The 22,003-nt window shown below is 40.9% G+C and overlaps 1 protein-coding gene across 1 annotated transcript in view; it reads right to left on the bottom strand.

Moving 5' to 3' along the window:
* Positions 1-20,085, bottom strand: part of LOC139648329 (complement factor I-like) — a 20,283-nt gene extending 198 nt beyond the window's left edge. The window contains exons 1-16 of the mRNA XM_071524411.1: positions 20,026-20,085; positions 18,897-18,970; positions 18,448-18,601; positions 17,355-17,418; positions 16,421-16,592; positions 14,656-14,849; positions 14,413-14,523; positions 12,720-12,857; positions 11,995-12,027; positions 10,965-10,985; positions 10,560-10,699; positions 8,884-8,987; positions 7,259-7,363; positions 6,459-6,634; positions 4,808-4,909; positions 4,500-4,648 (exon numbers count right to left, since the gene is read on the bottom strand). Coding sequence (XP_071380512.1) covers positions 4,500-4,648; positions 4,808-4,909; positions 6,459-6,634; positions 7,259-7,363; positions 8,884-8,987; positions 10,560-10,699; positions 10,965-10,985; positions 11,995-12,027; positions 12,720-12,857; positions 14,413-14,523; positions 14,656-14,849; positions 16,421-16,592; positions 17,355-17,418; positions 18,448-18,601; positions 18,897-18,970; positions 20,026-20,085 — 1,797 coding nt within the window. The remainder of the gene's footprint in view (positions 1-4,499; positions 4,649-4,807; positions 4,910-6,458; positions 6,635-7,258; positions 7,364-8,883; positions 8,988-10,559; positions 10,700-10,964; positions 10,986-11,994; positions 12,028-12,719; positions 12,858-14,412; positions 14,524-14,655; positions 14,850-16,420; positions 16,593-17,354; positions 17,419-18,447; positions 18,602-18,896; positions 18,971-20,025) is intronic.
* Between the last annotated feature and the right edge of the window lie 1,918 nt (positions 20,086-22,003).

The raw sequence follows: 22,003 nt of genomic DNA, 5'->3' as shown, positions 1-22,003 counted from the left end.
TGCCTTTGCTTCAGTCAGTATAATATTGGATCACTGTAAACAACTGTCTCCAGTTACTGCAGCCAGGTTCATCCTTCCATTCAGCTCTATTTATGTGGACAGCTGGGCATTAAAACGCAAATAAACTAATTCCCTTCACATGGAACATCTACATTATTTTTAACTTCAGACATTGAAATAATTCACTGTACAATATTATGCTTCCGTATTTCCATGGCATATCCAAACTTGAATATCGACAGCTAGTCGTCATAAACAGACTTTTTTTCAGACAAAGCGAGCCAAGGAACCGCTTCAGAGAAATCCTGTGGGAGTGTTGGGAGCGTATCTATGTTCCCAGGGTCCTAAGTTCCCAAGGTCCTATGTTCCCCAGTTCAATATTCTGTTAACACACATTTGACCCATTTTAAGTTAAAATATTTCATAAATATTATACAGTTTTTTTATTGGAACAAGGCTTCAAAACAATTATATAAACACAACAAAACCAAGGGTTATCATTTTATTTGATTTTGAAGGTCTCTAACCCTAACCCTAACCCCCTGTTTAGGCTGACCTAGGATCAGATTACAAGAGCGAAACTAAGGTGAAAAAAACGTTGAGCAGCGCCAGCGAGTTGGAGCGGAGGAAAGGCGCAAGATGGATACCTTCTTCACTGAGGTGAAAAATAAGCTATAAACTATTGTTTTAATCATCCATTTAACAAGCAATTTAATTTCCTTGTCACTTAGCCTATTGTAGGCTACGTAGCCAAGTAGCTGCTAGATTCCATTATGGAGTCTCACTGTCATCTACTGGACAAACTGTAGAAGGGCACAACTTGGCAAGTCGGAAACTTGGCTGTTATTTTGATCATATGTTGTATCCAACATGATAAACGTTTTTAGCAGTAGAACAGCATTTAGCAATTTTAATTACCGGGTTTGTCGGGTCCATAAAACGGACGGGTCTCGGGTCTCTCTCCTCTCGGTCGGGTCTGTAATATCTCGGGCAAAAATGGGTCGGTATATATATATTTTTTTTAAATTATCGGGTCCAATCGGATCTCGGAACGAATTTCCCGGGTCCATTAGGGTTCGGGTCCATCATTTTGGACCCGTGAAGACCTCTACTCCAGAGTGTTGACTGTGGGTCGGAGGACAGGAGAGAAAGAGTGTGCGTAAAAGCACATTCTCAAAAGGATTTAATGGACAGAGCTCATTATATATATGTAAATATTTGACATTTAGCAAATGTTATTCATTCTGGGTAGTTTCTTTTTATTGTATACGATATAACACTGTAAAATAGATTGATGATGATTGAACAAACCTGTCATGTTTTTGAAATATCTTTATAGTTTGTTACTGTTTGGTAAGTTATTTTTTGCTGTTTTGCCACTCAAGGGCTTTTGGTGATGTGTCTGTAATAAAAATATAATAAAGTATACAATAAAAAAAAATGCGGTAACCGTCACAGCCCTAACTAACTTAGCTTACCATTAGCTTGTACGAATATTATGAGTTAGTGAAATATATAGACCGTTGTTGAATTAATTGGATTTGGATTGGATTGGTTTCAAGAAGTTCCCCAATCCCCCCAATTCATTTAATTATATTGGAAACAAGTCCAGACACGTCCTGATCACCTAGACTGTTTCCAGTCTCCCCACAAAAATCACCCCACTGCTCCTGTGATTGTCGTTGGTCAAATTTGCTGTCCATCACGTCACCACCCCAAATTCTACCCAATGAGCATCAAGGGGCGGGACTTTACAAATACTGGGCAAGCGGGAGGGTTTCTAAAGACTAGCGAACTATTCTTTGACTTTGGACTTGCTGTTTCTTGTTGTTTATCACCTGGGATTTTCCTTGACTCTTCTTCTTCCATTGACGATGTGTGTACATTTAAATGTAAGGACTTCTTACTATAAGCTGATTTGCACAACGCTGCACTGCACAACGAAAGCCGCCATTTTCAGATTAGACTGGAAGATGTTGGGGGAAAAAAGGACAACTTTGCTTATCTGGCAGTTTTTTGGTTTTATCCCAGATGAGAAGGGAAACATAAAGACCCAACCCAAGCGATTTGCCCAATTTGTAGTAGTTATTTTCAGAAACACTTCTCTACTACTCACCTCTAACCAGAGAAAAAACATGATCAAAAATTGCAGAGTAAACAGCAGACAAGTTTTTGTGGCTGTTACTAGTTTAGTTGGACGGACAGTGTCGGGATTAGGATACCGACATTACCGTGATTCATATCGTTTGTGGACTTAATATGTGATTGAAGGTAGTTGGTTTCTCCCTTGCCATTTTCTGTGAGTCTGCCTTGTGTGAACTCCCGTTACAAAAGAGGGGATTGTTGCTGCTTAATTTTGGAATTGTAAATTTGTGTATACAGAAGATTTTTCACACTTTTAAACATACTGCATGGTCAGGTTGATTGAAAATTTCACCCTAAAAAATCCTAATGAATGTGAACATCTCTTATGCTCGTATTCCCTGTGTGTTTAAGGGGATTTCTAAATAGATTAAACAGTAGAGGGGTTTGGTCATAGAGAATTTTTTGGGGATTGATTGTATTTAATGCATATTATAGACAACCGTGACACATGACACATTTTTGTAGTTTTCAGATAACAGCTAAAGAGATAGAGGTAATCATATTTTCAATCAATCAAGATTGTGTGTATTTGAGTGTATTTTATGATTCATTTATTTTGCAGAAGCTTAATTGTCAGATTAATTATCTGGTATTATGAGTGGTTGTATTAAGTTGGGTAGGTATAAATGAATTTATGATTAGAAAATGTCTTTAATGTAAATCCTAAATGAAACCTAACCAGAGGCAATAGACACAACAACACACAGATGCAAAAAACGACCAAAAAGTAGCCAATTTTATGTAATTCTATTAATAGTGACTAGTGTGACAGCTTTAAGTCAATTTAAGCTCTCAACACTGGACAGTAGGCCCTAACATGTTTTTAAGAGATTACGGTTCAATTACAGAAAGATTTTTGGCTCAGAAATAAACATAATTCTGCACAGACAGACTTTGTTGTCATCGAACTTTTATCACATCGTATCGTGGTCGTGTCGAAGCCTGAACGAATTCGCGTATCGAATCGTATCAGGAGATGAGCAGATCGTCCCATTCCTCATAGTATCAACAACCCAAACAAACAACCCAATCTAAAAAGCAAAGTAGGGAGAAGTACATTTCTCTACACAGGGGGGGAGGAGTGCAATAAACCCCAAACAAAATTAAATCTGCCAATTTTCTGAATAGTTTTAAAAAACAACTGAAAAAATGGATGCTGAGTAAGTTAGTATAGAGAAAACATCTTTTCTAGGACAGTTCTAAGTTTGGACTGGTTTCTGAACTTGTGTGTTTTTTAAAATTATTTTCATGATTGTATAATATTGATGTTTTTATTAGGTGTTTTAGTGTAAAAATGGGATATTAGTAGCATGTACATGTCACTCCCTTTTCCTGCCTGCCTCCTAGCCTAGACCTCAGGACTGCAATGGAAATAAGTAATGTGACTTTATTGCGATATCCTGATGAATTTTAGTACTGTATGTACATTTGTATATAGTATTTTATACCATGGTCTGGGTGAATACTCGATTCTGATTGGCTGCAGGGTGTCCATTAATTCCTGATAATGGACACCTACAAAGTAGTTCCAGTGAAACTGTCTGTTCACCGTTCTAAATTAATGCGCTGGCTACGTAGTATCAGCCTGTATCTAAAATGAGTAACCATAGCAACAGGGACGCAGTCAAAGCCTCCGTTTACAATTTGTATGTTCGTGAAAATCTTGATATTGATTTGGGGACAATGACATGGCTGGATAGCTAGCTAGTCTTGTTGTTAAACATACTGTCAAATTACATTTACTGTTTGTTATTGACTTTGAATGTTGCTAGCATAACGTTAGCTTTCTGGCTCATAGATGAGCCAAAGGGTTCTATGAGCTGAGCGGACTAGAAATATCTCCTGCTGCCAAGTCGTATCTAAGGTTCGTCCTGTTTACTGGAGTAATGAACAACGTTTCCATTGCATAAGAACCTTATGGGATGGTAATGATTGTTCCAGGTATTAGTCAAACCCTCAGGTGTTACCGGGGAAACTGAGTTATGGCTTGTGAAAAACTTTACATTTTGAATACAAAACGCATGAAAATATAAATTAATGGTCCTATTTTTTTTTTCTTTGGCAAGTGACCATGATATAAGTGGGATAATGCCCTTCAAGGTGTCCATAATCAGGAATTAATGGACTCCGCGGAGGCAACCGTCCTCGGCTGGCCTCCCTGTCGTCCATTAATTCCTGATAATGGACACCTCATCGGGCATTATCCCTTACTTAATTTATCGAATAAAGTCAATCAATCAATCAGCCTGTCAGTGTCAGGTCTAAAGATAAACTCTAATCAAGTTTATCTTCATCTCTCTCTGTCTCTCCTCTCCTCAGCCCACCTGTGCCCCCCCCCACCCCCCACAGCCCACCTGTGTGTAAACCCCTGGGAAGCCCGGCTGGCCGCAGTGCTCCCTCCGGGAGACGATGCCCCACAGGTAGGAAACTCCCAGGTCGTCCTCGCACACCAGAGGCCCGCCGCTGTCGCCCTGACACGAGTCCACCCTGCCGTCCAGGTCGCCTGCACACACACACACACACACACACACACACAAACAAACGCAAATATAAAACGCTTGGTACCTTCACACATCATGGAACTTACAAATCAGCTTGTTTAAATGTGTATATAGTACATCACCATTTACACTCAAACACACAGACACACACACACCCCTACCTGCGCACATCATGCCCGGTTTGAAGCGATCTTTGTAGAATCTCTGGCAGTCGGCGATGAGGGAGACGTTGGCCCAGAGCAACACATCAGATGACCGACCGCCTGCAGAGAGGGAAGTTAATGATTTGTACTCACTCAGTTAGTCTTTAATTAGCTACTGAACAAGCTAACCAACTGACAAACTGAGTATTTAACTACACTTCCAATGATCAAGCTGAGTAATCAATTGACTAATCAGCAAGGTGACTGAGTACTTACATTTCTGATGATCTAGCTAACTGACTGAAAACTTTTAAAGTGTCATTAATGTTTATCCTGCCCCATATCACAAACAGACCATAATATATCTGCGGAGGGGTTGATAGGACAGTTGATCAATACTAATGATTCATTGATTACTTGGCCAGCTGCTGAGATTTCTGGCTTTGAAAACTCACTTTATTGCAGTTTCAAGACGCTCTGAAAGTTCCTGGTTGCTGATAGAGACCCTAACCTAATATTTAAATTTCCACCTACCTGCCTAATTAAAATATTAACTCACTGATTATCTACCAAATTTTCTACTTTTTTGACGACCTACCTACCTGACTGACTAACTATAGGAACAGATTAACTCACTGACTAGAGCTGAAACGATTGTCGATTAATGGATTAGTCGATTGACAGAAAATTAATCTGATAACCAATTAATAATTTTAATCATTTATCAGTGAAAAAATAAAGATTTGCTGGTTGCAGCTCCACAAATGTTAAGATTTGCTGCTTTTCTCTGTTTCATATCATGAATACTTTTTTTTTTTTGTGGCTGCTGGTCAGACTAAGTAAAGACTCAAAGAATCACTTTGGACGCGGGGAAGTGTGATGGGCATTTGTCTTAATTTTTGACATTTCATAGACTAAATGATTAATCCATTAATAAAATTAAAAATATTCCCTACACTACGCTAATTAATAATGAAAATAATCGTTAGTTGTAGCATTATCACTGTCTACCAAATGATCTACTTGTTTAACTACCTACCTACCTAACTATCTAGCTATCTCACTATCAACCTAATTATCACGACCTACCTACCTATCCACATTATGTACCGTATTTCCTCTAATATTGACCCGGGCCTTTATTTCCCTCAACTGCAGAGGGTACCAGGCCTTTATTGGAAGCAGGCTTATATTAGAGACAGGCCTTTATTTCTAATTCCCTCTGTTTGATAAGTATATTTGCTCATATTTTAGTACGAAGCCTCCTTGTTTTCTGATCTGCTTCTGTTGGGGTTCGTTAGGTAGCCGTTTTTTTGTTACTGCAGCGCATTACCGATAATTACGGTAATCGATGACGGCACGCTCCAGAGACTTCCGCCGGCTGAGCCATCTTGTGGCATACTGCCATCTTGTGGCACTTGTACGGTACTACAAACTACATTACATTATATTACATTATATAACAGGGACCAGGAGTTTACCGGTATCCACCTTTGTTTTTTTCCCCGGCCTGTATTTGGGGCCGGCCTTTATTTGTTTGTGTCGACCACAGACAGCCCTGGCCGTTATCGGAGACCCGGCTTTTAATTGACTACCGGCCACTATTAGAAGAAATACAGTATGTATCTATCTATGTGGATGGAAGCTGGTCGTGCTTCAGTGTGTTGACCTGCGGTGCGTCCCCATCCAGAGATGCTGCAGGTGTGGTTTGGCTGGAACAGCTGGAGGCTCCAGGGAACGCAGACGGCACTGACCGCCGGGTTTTCCTCTAAACACGCGTCACTGAACGGAAGCTTCTCCAGCTGCAGCAGAGCGATGTCGTTCTCATAGCTGCTGTCATTGTACCTGGGTGGGGGGTTGGGGTAAAGGACATTAAGTGAATAAATAATACAAGCGAAGAAAACAAAATGAACTAAAAAAAAAAAGAGAAAACAAAGCTAAGAAAGTGAAGGTAATTACAGAAATTTAAGAAAATAATGAAAATAAGGATAAAGTCAGGAAAATAAAGTAAAAAGTAAGGAAAGCAGTAAAGAAAATAGTCATGAAAGACAGGAACAGCAAGTAAAGAAAGTAACTAAAGTATAATAGGGAAGAAACAGTAGAGAACATAAAAAAGTAAAGACAACATAGCGAATAGAATGTGAAAAAGCTAAATAAGGTTAAAAAAGTAAACAAGGACACAGCCAGTCAACACTGTCATGCTTCCTAATGGCCACTAGAGGGTAGACAGGAGCTAACTGTGAGGGAATGAATGAATGTGAGTGAGTTAAAAAGTAAAGCATGTAGCCCAAAAAGACTAATAATATAAAGAAAATAAAGAGTTTAAAGAAGATGGACCTGTATTAGAAGAGAGGATAAAATGGGTTAGCAAGCATGGATGGATTGATGGAGTAGATAGATAGATAGATAGATAGATACATAGATAGCTATATAGATAGATAGATAAGCTGTAAATGGATGGATGTTTACAGGGGGTGGATGTGGATGTCCTGAACTGGAGCGATGATGGTCGTGTCCTGAGGTCTGTGCTTCCTCCACAGAGAAAACTTCACCTGGTACGCATTGGGGTTGGACCTGGGAGGGAGAGAGGGGCGAGAGACTATTACTGCTACTACAATCATAATATAATACTAATACTACTAGCACTGCTACTAAAACTGCTATTGCTACTACTACTACTACTGCTGTTACTACTCCTATTATTACTGCTACTGTTTCTGTTACTCTACTCCTAATACAACTGCCGTTAGTACTAGTACTAATATTGATGGTAACACTTTACAATAAGGGTCACTAAGTTAAGGGTTAGTTAATGCTTAATAAGTATAAACTAACTCTTAATTAACAGTTAACTAATCTACTAATGGTGTTCATGTTAACTAAGGTATTAATTTATACATTATTTAGTAGTCATCTTTATAAACTATTAAATAATGTATAAATTAATACCTTAGTTAACATGGACACCATTAGTAAATTACACATTAGTTAACTGTTAATTAAGCATATTAAGCATTAACTAACCCTTAACTTACTACTGCTATTTATACTACTGCTGCTACTCCTACTACTACTAGTGCTACTGCTAGTACTAGTATTACTGCTGTTAATACTAGTTGCTGTTGATGCTGTAATTTCTGCTGTAACTGGTCTGTCCTCCACACAGACTAGGTGCTCAGACAGTCAGATAAATGCCTTTCTTCAACTAAGACTCCATAGACTGACACTCTATTGTCAACAGGTTTATTAGCTGGGAAAGGGTGAAACTGAAAAACAATGAAGAAAATGTACATTTCTATGAACTGTAACTTGACAGTATGCTTGTAAATGCACGAAATGTAACCGTAAGTATGAGTTTTTAAATGTGTAATTATGAAAAAAATTGACAATAGAGTACTGTCCAGATCTTTCCTCATTATCTCAATTGCGCTGGCCGAAGATGTAGCTGGTATTACAGATAAAATAGCATTCAACAACAGTGATTGTTGTTAAACTCACAAAATAATCATATTTCACAAAAATACTTATGTAGAAATGTAGATAACTGGTAAATGAATAAATACAACAGGAATACATGGAATACATGGATTGTAACCGGTAAATCTACATGTTGACCAACAGCAGGCTCCATGATACAGAATACTCACTTTCTGTTGACCTCACAGAGATAAGAACGGCGCTGACGCTGCATAAAGGCCACGCCTACAAAGTGCAGTACAAGTACGAAACCCTGTTCAATTTCTATGGGCACAACCACAGAAAATGTCGATTTTTTGTTTTGCCCATAGAGATAAAGCGGGGAATATCACTTGTACTGCACTTTGTGGGCGTGGCCCATTTGAACCGTCACACCATTCTTATCTATGACAGGAGGTAGTTTGCAAAATAGAAAATGTAACAAATCGCCACTAGGTGGTGCTGAAACTGAATCAAGTATCACAGAACTGACAGACAGTACAACTTAAACAGACCAGTTACTACTAGTATAACTACTACAGCCACTGCTGCTATAACTCTTACTCTTGCCACTACTACTAGAGTTTCAAACTACTACTGTCAGCACTTTATCTTTCTGACACACACACACACCCCACCTGACACAGTGAGCAGCAGTCAGCACCCAGCAGCCTCCTATGTACACTCCTCCACAGTCCATCTTCTGGTTCTCCACTATTGCAACCTGCCACTGGATCTGGGTCTACAGACAGACAGACAGATGCAGTTCCTCTGATGTCCACTAGAGTCCGGCTACAAAAAGACTCTAAATCCAAAATATAAAGTCAATACATTTTTGGCTGGACCGCAACAGCGGGGCCAGCCCTATGAACACGAATGTCTGTCACTCACTGACTGACTGACTGAGTGATGAAGTTACACCATCGGTCGGCTGTGGCAGGTGGCACATCATAGGATCACAGAGCCAGAAATTTAAGATTTGTTTTCTCCGCCATCTTGTTTCTCCGCTGACATAGGGAGCCCGTTTCTCCCACACAGTAAGCAGGCTGACCAATCTATACAATTATATCATATCGCCATTTATTTCGATGCATATGCACAAGCTCAGTCCACCTGACAGCCCTCTGTTCTGTCGGCAGAGAGATAGACACAAACAAACATGGAGGTTTCGGCGTGCCGACGGCTTTCTGCCGACGCTTCCCAGAGTTTCCCGGGGCCACGGTGCCAGCCAGTGCCGATAGATGGGCGGCGATTTGTTCCCGGTTTGTTCACGGGTCCCAACGCCGATGCGTCACCAGGTGTCCGGCGAACAGTGTTTTCGGCACCGATGGGTAGCAGAGCGACTGGCGCTTGGATCGGGAGGATCAATGCGGGCCGTGGGCACGGTGGAGACGACAGCGGCAGAGAGACAAGACGGGACACGCTGGAACGGAGATCAGTATGGATGTATGGACTATTATTCTGTATATTAACAGTCTACAGCAGAGTTAGTTACACCAATGGTCGGCTGTGGCACGTGGCACACCCATACACGGTCCAGCCATACACTAGGTTTTGACCTAGTCTTGTTTCGACAAGAGATTATGGTCTCAGTAGCTAATTTCACTTCTTCCAATATGTGTTCATAAGGCGATTTTCAAGGTAATTACTAATGGGATATAACGGTTATAAAACAGGGTTGTTTTCCGAGTGATCGACAGGTCGCCGATTATGGACCAATAGCAGGCGGAGGGGTGGATCTTAGGTCAACCCCCGGCTTCGCTCAGGCTCCAAAAAATGTCAGCATGGTGACGCTCGTAAACCCCAACTTTTGGCTTCAAAACGGCCCTTCAGAAACCACACTCACTACGTCCATCTTTTTTTACAGTCTATAGCCAAAACGTCAGCATGTGCCAATAAACTCAAGTGAAAAGTGCCATACTACTATTATTTTTGGTTGTGCTCCAATCAAGTCCATTTTGGTTTTACCTGCACTCTGTGTGAGAAATTAATGTCATGTCATTGTGACTTTAAGATGTTCTGTGGAAGGAGGGAAAGGAAGATGGAAAAATCACTTCCAACATGTTGATCCTCTTCGGGGGGGGGGGGGCAGGAAGCGAAGAGGCTTATGGGAAATGTAGTCTTAATGTGGAGAAACACTGGAACTAACAATACAACTGTTGTGAGATAGAGGAGACCAATTGTCTCCACCAGGCTCTCATTGGTTTACATTATATATTCCTTTGAGTAATAGATTGACAGTAACAACTCTGAGCAGCTTTTACAGGCAGAGAGAGAGAGAGAGAGAGAGAGACCTGCAGTGTATCTAACTGACCGGTTTGGCTGGTATTCCTCCCACCACCCTCTTCACTCGGCTGCTCCTCCCTCGTTTCTCCTCCTCATCATCCACTGTGGTGGAGTTGGGAATCCCACAGTACAGCCTGGACTCCAGATGCTGTCTGTTGGCCCTCGTCTCTACACACACACACACACACAGCACCATTTTTAGCTCTACTGCTACTAGTCTCAATACTGTTATTACACTACTAATAATATTTGTGGTACTACTGAAACTACTACTATAGTTTGTACTATACCTACTACTACTGCTAGTGCTGATATTACTACTACTACTACTGATACTACTACCACTACTACTACTGCTGCTGCTGCTGATACAACTACTGATACTACTACTATGTAGTGGTGTATATCTATAAATGTAATTTAGACTACATACCACTTTTTGGAGAGATGTAGTCTGAAAAAAAACAAAACAATAAATATCATCATCATCCTGAACGACAGTGACCAGCTACAGATTACCACTGTAATGAAAACATGTTATGTGATATGATGGTTTACACTGGAATGAGTGCCGTTGCCATGGTAGCAAGTGAGCTGCTATGGTAACAAATGCATTGTGATGGTTGACGGCATTCAGCCATGGCAGTTTTTTTGGTTGTGAAGGACTGTGTTTCCATGGTAATTTGTGTTACCGTGGTAATTAGGGCCATTGTAGTGCCATGTACCTGTGTTTTTGAGAGGGGTGGTGCGTTGCCATGGTTGTGGTAATGTTACTATGGTAACAGGTATGTGTGCTACTTATGCTGCTGTTACTACTACTTTTACTACTGCTTATCTACTATTACTACTAATACTGAGTCTAGTACTATTATTTTTACATGGTGTGTGTTGCCATGGTAACTACACTGTACCTACGTTTCTGTGAGACTGGTAATATGTTACAGTGTTGCCACGGTTGAGTCAGTTACCATAGTAACAGGAAGTGCAGCCCACCACTGTCGCTGTGTGCCTGTGTGTTGGTGAAGGGATTACATGGCAATGAGTTTGTTACCATGGTAACAGGTAACATACCTGTGTTTCTGAGTATGTGCGTCTCCGTTGACCCTGTGGACAAATAGGAATTATGTGAAAAATAACATTTAACAGTTTTCTGCAGACTTCTTCCTAAAGTCTACACTGCCCTCCAGTGCCGGTCAGCAGTAACTGCATGACTAAGGCCACGCCCACACTGCCAGTCTGTATGGTGTAGAGCCCTGCATTGGGATTGGGATCCCGCGGGTCCCACGGGACCCAACGCAAATCTCGCGGAGTGGGCGGTTTTAACGTTGCTGCGGGCGGGAGCGGGCGGTCAGAAAATAAACTGCGGGTCCCAGGATTTAATCAGAAGGATGGAGACGGAGTCAACAAATGCAGTTGAAAAGAAAATCAAAGCAGGTCATTACAATACCAAAGCAAAGCAAGGCAAGTCTGACATTTGGACAAATTTCTCAGTTGTCAGTTGTCACTAGAATAATAGTAATAGTAAAAATAATAGTAATTTCGCTACGTTATTACCGACAGGTGGGACTAGAGGACTGCATTGGGATTGGGATCCCGCGGGACCCGATGCAAATCTTGCGGGAGCAGGCGGTTTTAACTTTGCTGTGGGCGGGAGCGGGTGGTCAATAACACACACATTGCGGGAGCGGGCAGTAATGGTCAGAAATCCAGCGGGAGCGGGATTAAAAAAACAGTCCCGTGCAGGGCTCTAGTATGGTGCATTAGTGCAGAGTGACTCCAGTGTGTGTGTATGGGCAGAGGGAGTCACTCCACTGCCTGATCTCTCCATGGCTGTAAATAACATCTGTGTCCATGTTTCTACCAAGTGTTCATGAACCAGACCCCCAGGAAACTGCAACTCCGGAAAACTGAACCAATCACAGAAAAATTGTGAAGCCTGCAAGTTCACTGCATATCCGTTAATAACATTTACGGATTTAATGTAAAAATGAAACCCTCGTAATGACCTTTCAAACAGAGTATTCAGATTCAGAAGACTTTATTCATCCCTGGGGGAAATTGTTTCAGTCACAATTTACCAAGTTCAAGTTAAAAAGTTCAAGAAAGTAAGAAATATTAGTAAGTGCGATGAAGTGCAAAGTGCAAAATACAACAACCATTTTTGAGAAATAATTAGTGTGTGTGTGTGTGTGTGTCTCACTGTGGTCAGTAGTTGTGTATCTCGGTGATTCGTCCTGGCCGTCCAGACAGTCGTTCATTCCGTCACCGACCGCCTCTCTGGACACACACACCCCCGTCCTGCAGTGGAACGCGTCCTTCCTGCATCCTGACACACACACACACACACACACACATAAAAACATACAATCAGTCACTTTGTGAGAGAAAACATGGGACATACCAGGGGGGTATTCCATCAACGCAGCTAATGAAAGCCGCGCTTACTTGAAAAAGCCCGGCTTGAATTAACGTCGACTCTCACTTAAGGCTGAAGCCGTTCCACTAACTCAATCCCGCCGTGTCTAGTCAACGTTAACTCTAACCAGGCTTGAATAATTTTGCATTGTGCGCGCGCATGGAGTACATAAGCAGCCCAGAAGAGTCGATTGTTGAAAAGACGATACTATGTCGCAAAAAGAAGGGAAAACCGGAGCTGTGTTCTTCTCAGCGGCTGGAATTATATGAGTTATATAGAATTATACGAGGAATATAAAGGGGTCGTCACCAAGAAGTTCAATCAACAAAGCGAGGGAGATGGCTTGGCAAAAAATTGCAGACAGACTAAATGCGTAGGCTAAGTTATACAAGCCTACTTATTGTTTAATTTGTATTTATTAATAAATGAACATTCAGATTACTAGATACAGTAAGACTGTATGGCTATATTATCAGTAGGCTAGATAATATTAGATGTATGTTTAAAATCATGGTGTAGGCTAACTTAGGAGAACCGACATAACTACAATGCATTTACTGTTAATTAGCCTAATTCGGTGAGGTGTGTGAAGCCCCTCTGACCTAGTGACCCTTGGCCTATATTCATTCTTCACTGTTACATCTCGACAAGAGCCATCTCAATAGCCAGAAACCAACGTGGCAACAAGTGAAAATTAAATACAAAAACATTTTCCAATGTGAAATGTATTTGTTAAAATAGTTGTTGAGCTGTAAATATGTACCATTGTAGCCACCAAAAAAGACGGATGCCACTGCTACTGGTGGGGGACCTCCACCAGTAGCAGTGGCATCCGTCGCTGACGACTACTACTAGCCAATCAGAGGCAGAGTAGGGCGGGTCTTCGCAGAATGCGGGTGGGAAATGAAATAAGGCGTCTTTTTTATCTAACCTTGTGTTCTTTTTAACTCTTTTTATGTTCAGCACTTGGAGTTGCATTTGATGTATGACTTGTGCTATATAAATAAAGTTTGATTGAATGATTTTGGAAAGTGGTGAGACATGATTTTCATGACTTATTTTTATTAATACGGTCTTTGGAATTAAAGTAAACATGTACATTCATGCTTGGTCACATTGTGAGAAAAAGGTCTGAACTTGTGTTTCCGAACACGGACATGACACAAGTGATGCCAGCGCGAAAATACACCTGACGGAATTGTCTGGGAGTCTGTTTCTGCCCGTCGGACATTCTTTGACACACAGCTAAATTAAACTTGACAGTTAGCCTGCTACGGAGCAGGCTAGTTCTGCGGTACAAGTTACCATGGTTACTGAGCAGGGAATCATATAAGCCACGGTAATGGAACGGAACTCTCACTTAAGTTAGCGAGACTTATCAAAATAAGCCAGGCTTTTCCTTTATCCGCCTTCATGGAATACCCCCCAGGTGATACATCTGTGTGTGTGTGTGTGTGTGTTTTACTCTTGCAGCACATCTCGTCACTGCGGTCTCCACAGTCGTCAACTCCGTCACACGTCTGGTTCAGAAACACACATTTGCTGTTCACACACCTGAACTCACACTCCGCTGCCTCTGGAACACACACACACACACACACACACACACAAACACACACACACAGAAACACACAACAAGGTCACAACACTGCAGCTTGGAAAGAGAATAGTGATAAAATGATACATCTGGACCAACAGAGGTACTGACCTTGGGTTGCCTGGTAACAGGTTGCCGTGGCGACCTTCCTGTTGCCGATCCTAACCGCGTCATAGATGACACACTCGGCCAAGGATGTCTCGTAACCTTGGCAACGGACACTCACACAGCTCCGTGGCAACATTGTGTAGCTGGGGTTGGTCATCAGGGACCTGAGCGATACGAACCCTGCTGACGCTGCCCCGCTACACACACACACACACACACACACACACACACACACACACATTCGATGAAGATTAATAAAGTACTGCGTTATTGTCATTATTCATAGCTGTAATGTGACCCCCCTCTGGCGGCCATCTTGGAGGTCCTCAGCTCTGTGAACAGCTGACTGTGTTTCTGTCTCAACAGAATTGAACAGACGGTTAATTTCTGTCTGTTTCTGACTGAACTGATCATTTCATCACTGATCCATCTGATTGATTTAGTGTTTAGATAATGTCAGCTTGTTAGCTAGCTAACCATAGCATCTGGTCAGCTAACCATCACTGTCTTGTTGTTAACACATCTGATTAGCACACTAGCTAACATGTCTAACATCAGGGTATCCAATTCCGGACAGCATATGACCAAAAGATCACAATCAAATACCAATATATTTCATCCTGTACTGTTTTCGCTGAAGTTACTCATAAATTAACAATCCTCCGTCTGTCTTTTGTTAAAGTTTAATATCGCTTTTACCTTAACTTGTAACTGATTTTCTTCCAGTCCCTGCAAATGGATGATAGCGCACCTATTTTTTAGATTAAAAATTTGTTTCCAATTCCGGACACTTACTTTCGTCTGTGTCGGTGTGTTCATATACTCGATATTAACCCTTTATTAACCCTTCCTGTACCTTCACAATGTTACAGATACTTGTAAGAAGTGCAGGCTATGTACTCAAACCTCTTATTTTTCCATTTATCAGCCAATACTGATTCTCTACATGAAGTAACTGTCGCCCAAAGTGGGATTTAAGGCTTACCGCTTCTTGTTCGTGACTAAGTTCATAACTTAGTGTTTTACATGCTTAAATGTGTATAGATATTTATGAAATCTGATACCTAGCTTCTGAAATGTGTATGAATTTACATCACTTAGCTTTCGGTTGAGAACTCCGTATAAAGATGCCGGTAAACACCAGAAATTACGCAAGTGACCGAGTGTCCGGAATTGGATACAATTCCGTTAGTAGCAGCTAGCGTTAGCATGTTCACATTAACATCAGTGTGTTTGCTGGCTAGTTAGCTAGCTAACAGTTTGTTCAGGTTAACTGAGCTGACTCTTCTCAAGCTCCAACTCTTCATGTTTTGGAGTAGAGACTAGGGCTAAAGACAAGACAGTTTACTGTGTCACAGTAACCTACATTTGGAAACAAATCCACCTTATCACACTATTCACTTTTACTGAGAACGTTACTGAATGGATCTACAGCCACACCACAACAAGCTGACTCAGCTGCTCTCTGCTTCTAGCTGCTTCATACACATTTACACTTTATTAACTAACACACAGTTCTACAGTGTTCCTCCATCATGGAGACTCAGCTGGCTGGGAGCAGATTGGTGAGAAAACTGTGAAATGAAACATCTATAATATGTATTTGCATATGTATTAGGCTACATGCATATGTAAGTTGTTTGTGGTGTTGTTTCGGTGTTTCCTGAATTTCCCCAAGGGGATTAATAAAGTGATATCTTATCTTATGTGTTTATGTACTGCATGTATGTATATATGTATGTATATGTAAAGACATGTCTCCTCTCACAGTGGGTGCTTGTCCTCCTTGCAGGCCACGTTAGCAGCAGCCGTGTCCCACAGCTTCCCACACACCAGCACCTCCTCTCCTCCTCCTGCTCCTGTCCTCCCATTATCAGGAATGAAAAGCATCACCAGTCCTGTGTCTCTGTCTATTGAACTGCTGAACTTTGGATCATCCACTGAGGAGAGAGACAAAGAAAAGAGTCCATAGTTATGTATGTCTACTGCACATTATAAAATAAACTGAGTGACTTCTTTATCTTTTATCATTGTTTTTTAATTCTCATTTTCATCAGGCTATCAGCAAGTCAAGTTTGCAGAATAAACCACGCATTTCACCATTGCTTCTTCGAGGCTGCTGTCTTCTCTTCATGAAGAAGCGATGGAGAAACCTGCTGTTTGCTCTGCATTCTTAATTTACCGATAATGTAATTGAAATGATAATAAGAAAGAATGGCAAAAGGAAAAAGAACTCCCATTAATTTATTTGTGTTTGTGGTGGAACATGCCTGGCTATGGACTTTGTTTACTTCTACAGTCACCAGCACCTTAATAAAGAAACGCACAGCTGTGCACAGGACATACAGTTTGGATAAAGGTTCAGTGATTTTATAAGCCTACTAGGGATGCAAATTTAAATCAATTTCCTTAATCGACCGTCAGTCACGTTAACGATTAATCATTATGTAAAAAAAACAGCTTTTGACATAGAAAATACAAAATACAAAATGTGTGTTTGTACACCTGCATTGCTAACAAATGCTAACAGGAGGCTGCTGCTGATTTCTCAGAGACAGAAACTCTGATGTAAAAATGGTTTGAATGGAGAAAAAAACATGTAAAGTTACATGAGTTCACTATAAACTCAGTGTAGATCACGACATTATAACGTAATGTTATGATAGATATTCTTTGCATGGTGTGTATCTCTGACAGCTCACCTCCACAGTTTTCCCCAAAGTGGGACATGAGCGGTTTCTTGGTCCGACAGGAGAGAGCCATCGCCTGAAAAATAAGTTGACCAAGGTTTGAAAAAGGAATATTTGCGCCCGGAGGATGATGTTTTTATGTAAATAATAAAAACAGCAGTGCATTTCTTAAATCATCTATCTCCCACTTCACACCCCACCCTTCCAAATGTCCAACTAGTTTACACTTAATGATCCCTCAGTGTCAAATTACAGATGCAAGGTGCCGTCAATACGCTGTTTCAGCAACTGCAAAGCTGCTATCGGTCGATGGTTTTGTCCAAAGTACCTTAAAGGATAAGTTCAGGGGTTTTTGAACCTATATATATGATTGGTCTCTTCCATACCTGTAGTACTTGGACCCACAGACAGTATTGTCTCCAGAGTCAACTGTCAGTTGAAGCAGTGAGCTCTGCTGCCTCTTGCTGCAACAATGAGTCCAAACTGTTTGTCAGAATATCTCCAGAAAAGCCGTTTGTGTCTCCACAGAGCCGAGAGGAAACAGACTTAGTTCCTCCGTAACGCAACTTTCACTAATCAGGAAATCACAGAACTTTTTCTCTGCCGCAGCACAGACCGCTGTGGGGTGAAAGGCGGTTTCTGGCGGAGTGATCTAGTTCTGGACGGTCGGGTCAGATTGTAAACAGTAGAGTTCGGTAGAAGACGATCCGCTGAGTGGAAACGGTCGTTGCCGCCGCTTTCCGGGCCGTGGAGAGAAATGCGTCGGTCGCTCTCTGTTTCGTTTGCACAGACTGGCTTTTCTAGAAACATTCTGACAAACAGTTTGGACTCATTGTTGCAACAAGAGGCAGCGGAGCTCGCTGCTTCAACTGACAGCTGACTGGAGACAATACTGTCTGTGGGTCCAAGAGCTACAGACAATACTGTCTGTGGGTCCAAGTACTACAGGTATGGAAGAGACTAATTATATATAGGTCCAAAATCACTGAACTGATACTTTAAAGTACCAGAAGTGTCTATATCTGTAGTAATGGTCGTCCCAGTGGGAATTTAACCCCTGACCCCGGTACTGTTAGTGCCTTGCTCGATGGCTCCATGTGTTTACCTGGCAGTAGGAGAGGTACTGCCTGTTGTCCCGCCCACAGACCGGGGCCACGCCCTCTCTGGGACACTGATAGGGCAGTTTACAGGAACAGCGTCCGTTGGCGCAACGCTCCCATGGAGGACAAAACACCAGGTCACATGACGCACGAGTGAACCTTATAGAAAGATAAAGGGACAAACACTAAACAACATACAGATAACTATAATGTAAGGGAAGATAAAGAATAAATGAACAAAAGAAAGATGAAAGGAATTGACAAATGAATGAAAAGGCATGAAAGAGAGAGCAAGCTAGGGAAAGCAAAACAAAACTGAACTAAACTATATGTAAAAACAACATAACATGACAAAATAGAATGAACAAAGAATTGATTAACAATATAAGAGCATAGTATACAAATGAAGGAAAGAAAAACAAATGAACAGACCCAGCCAATCCGCAGCACTTACTTTTTCTCCAGACATTCCGTTGAGCCCAGAAACTCGTCTGGAGTCGGGGCGGGGCTTGCGGTTGCGCCGCTGTCCTGCCAAAATATCACAATATACGATATTATACAAGAGTATAACGCATGAGTGCTGATGTACAGTATAACAGCACTGGGCCGTTTTACTGTATGTACCACCCCTCTTCACAGGTGTTAAACCTTGATAAAACCTTGATTTGGCTACACAAAACTGTAACCTGTGACCTTAATTATGAACGGCCGTCAGAGGACGACGATTGGGAAGAAAGTAAGCTGAATTCGTCTGTGCAAACCTCAAAGTAGCAGCTAGCTTGCAGTCAGGAAACAGTTTACGTGTTGCTTGGCAACACTTGGTAGTGGAATCCTGAGGGAACGGTTTTTGTTGGCGGAGACGAATAAAAGACAACTAGAAATAACTGCCTCGCGGTTGTATGCCTCCGCCAATAAATGTTGTTTTATCATTGCAAGGACAGTCTTTATTTATTGAACATATGTGTCTGAAAAAATAAGTGACAGCACTTCCACCGTTTTTGTAGAATGACCCAAGATCGTTTTCTCAGCTACAGTGGTAAGCAAAACATTATGAGTGAAGTTGACCTTTGAACTTTTGGATATAAAATGTCATCACTTCATCATTTTATCCTATTAGACATTTCTGTGAAATTTTGTCATAATTAGCGTATGAATTCTTGAGTTATGGCCAAAAACGTCTTTTGTGAGGTTACAGTGACCTTGACCTTTGACCACCAAAATCTAATCAGTTCATCCTTGACCCAAATTTGAAAAAATCCCCTCAAGGCGTTCCTGAGATATAGTTCGGCCTGCGACCAAAACACAGCCGTGCTGATGTACAGTACTACAGCACTCCCTCTCGTATGATTTTGCTTAATTATTGGCGTTCGCTGTTTTGTTTTGTCTGGGGTTTTTTTTTTTTCAGGTTTTCCTTTTTTTTTGGCATTTGACACTATTGATCGGTAACTAAGCACAAAAAAAGTTAGCATAGCAATTTGAATGCTGTGAAAATTTGATAAAAAAAGAGGAAAAGTAGAACAGAGTGCATGGGCCATAGCTTGTATGCCATACAGCTCTATAGAGCATACTGACAGTGAACTCACCGTGTTGCAGTTGGAGATGAGAAGAAACATGAAGAGTAGAGAAACTCCGGCTGATCTCATCCTGACCAACAGAAACACAAACAGGCTGCTGTCTGCCAAACTTTAGCTTTCGACAAATATGTTTCTCTTTTCCTATTCCCCAAAATGCATTTATTCTCTTCTGACTGATGGAAAAACAAACGTCCGTCTCTTTATAAGGCAAAAATAATAAAATACATGTCCAGAGAGGGAACTGAGACAGTTGCTCTCTCTCTCTATGAAAGAGTTGTTTGACTGATAGATGTCTTTTCTATTTAGAGCAGTGATGTCATCAATCAATCATTAGCTTGTCTTGTCAATGTGGACACCCACACAAAAGCAGTCTGTGTCCTAGATTGGTTCAGTTTATTGATCATGTAACATCACTCACCAGTCTTTAAGTGTGTGTGTGTGTGTGTGTGTGTGTGTGTGTGTGTGTGTGTGTGTGTGCGCGGTCTGGGGGTCGGGGGAGTTTTCATGTGCATATGCGGAAACCCCAAGCATCGGATTCCAGTAACCTAAAACAAAACTAATTTCATCACACACACAAAAATGAGTTAAATGTTCAACGTTGATTCAACAAAACAGTGTTTCAAAATCCCTGTGTACTTTACTGTTGAGTCACAAAGAGACAGATCACAGCTAGAAAGACAGGTAAACAGAAAGACAGAAATACAGGAAGGAAGTTTCATATATAGTTTTGAAAAGAAACAAACATGCAGCCGAATTACATATGAAGACAGGCAACTAGTCAGATAAAGATAGACAGTTCTGCTATGTAGACAGTATGGAAGTATTCAAAGTTGAGTTCTCAGAATAAATTCAGAATTCTGAGTTTAAGGTCAGTTAGGGCCACATTTTTCACATGTGGCCCTAATCGTCTTCTGTACGACAAGCAGCGCACATCCGATTTTTTTGTAAAATGTATACAAGTCTGGTATTTTTTTCGTAAGTTTGAGCAGTGAAAGTCTATATGGAATTCAGTGTTTACAAATCAGATTTAAACCTCATTAGTTGGCAGTCTGAAATATTCAAACAAAAGTTACAATGAATAATTGACAAAAACAAAAACAAATCTTTCCTAAAAGTATGTCACCACTGTTTGTAGATTCAGGTGTCTGTGTTAATTGAAAAAATCCTCACACAATAAGTAAATTATAAGCCATCATGATGAATGTAAGAGAATTAAAATCACAAGAGAACATTTTGAAAGATCTGAGCCATTGTATTGCTTCGTTTGGATTGGTCAGAGAGAGTGTACGGTGGCCAATACACTGCAAAAAACATCCATCTGAACAAGTCATTTAGTCTCATATATCTTATTTTTCTTAACTCAAGAGAAAAATTCTACCAATGAGTTGAGATAACTCCAATTGTTTCCAATGCAGCTTCACTTGTTTAAGGAATTTTCTAGAAATGAGTGTCAGTCTGTTGAAACAAGTCAGAAAAAAGACAGATCACTGCACTACTACCAAGAAAATGACTCTTAACATGACTTGTTAAGATGGCGAGTTTTGGGAGATCATATACCTGAGGAATCCAAGTGTAACCATCTGAAGAGTTGGGCCTACCAGCCAGTGAACACAAAAAGAATTTAGTCTGGGTTTCAATGGATCTTTGGCGCTATTGAAAGAAGCTACAACGGTTAGGTAACAGATCAAAGACTGAAAATGTAACGTTAGATCTGACAGAGGCACTTGTTGCTGCAATTTGATTTGCTGCAAGAGGATTAAGGCCACGTGAGAATAAAGTCAGAATTCAAAGTCCGGACCAAACGATGCTGGTGTGAAAGCCTAAATGGTGATTCAGAACCTTTTCCACCCTGACCAAAACAAAACAAAAAATTAAGAAACAGAAGAATTTTTGGGCAGAAACACTGAAAACTTCAATTTTTTTGGCAGGAAAAACAAATATAATCACAAAATATTTGCTGTTGGCAGCTTCAGTTTATTGACCCTGA

The sequence above is a fragment of the Centroberyx affinis genome, unplaced genomic scaffold (assembly GCF_046629955.1).
Source record: "Centroberyx affinis isolate AG114_WGS23_722 - 3 ecotype Tasmania unplaced genomic scaffold, CSIRO-AGI_Caff_v1 ptg001192l_1, whole genome shotgun sequence".
NCBI classification, from domain to species: Eukaryota; Metazoa; Chordata; class Actinopteri; order Beryciformes; family Berycidae; genus Centroberyx; species Centroberyx affinis.
This window is presented reverse-complemented; position numbering and strand designations above follow the sequence as displayed.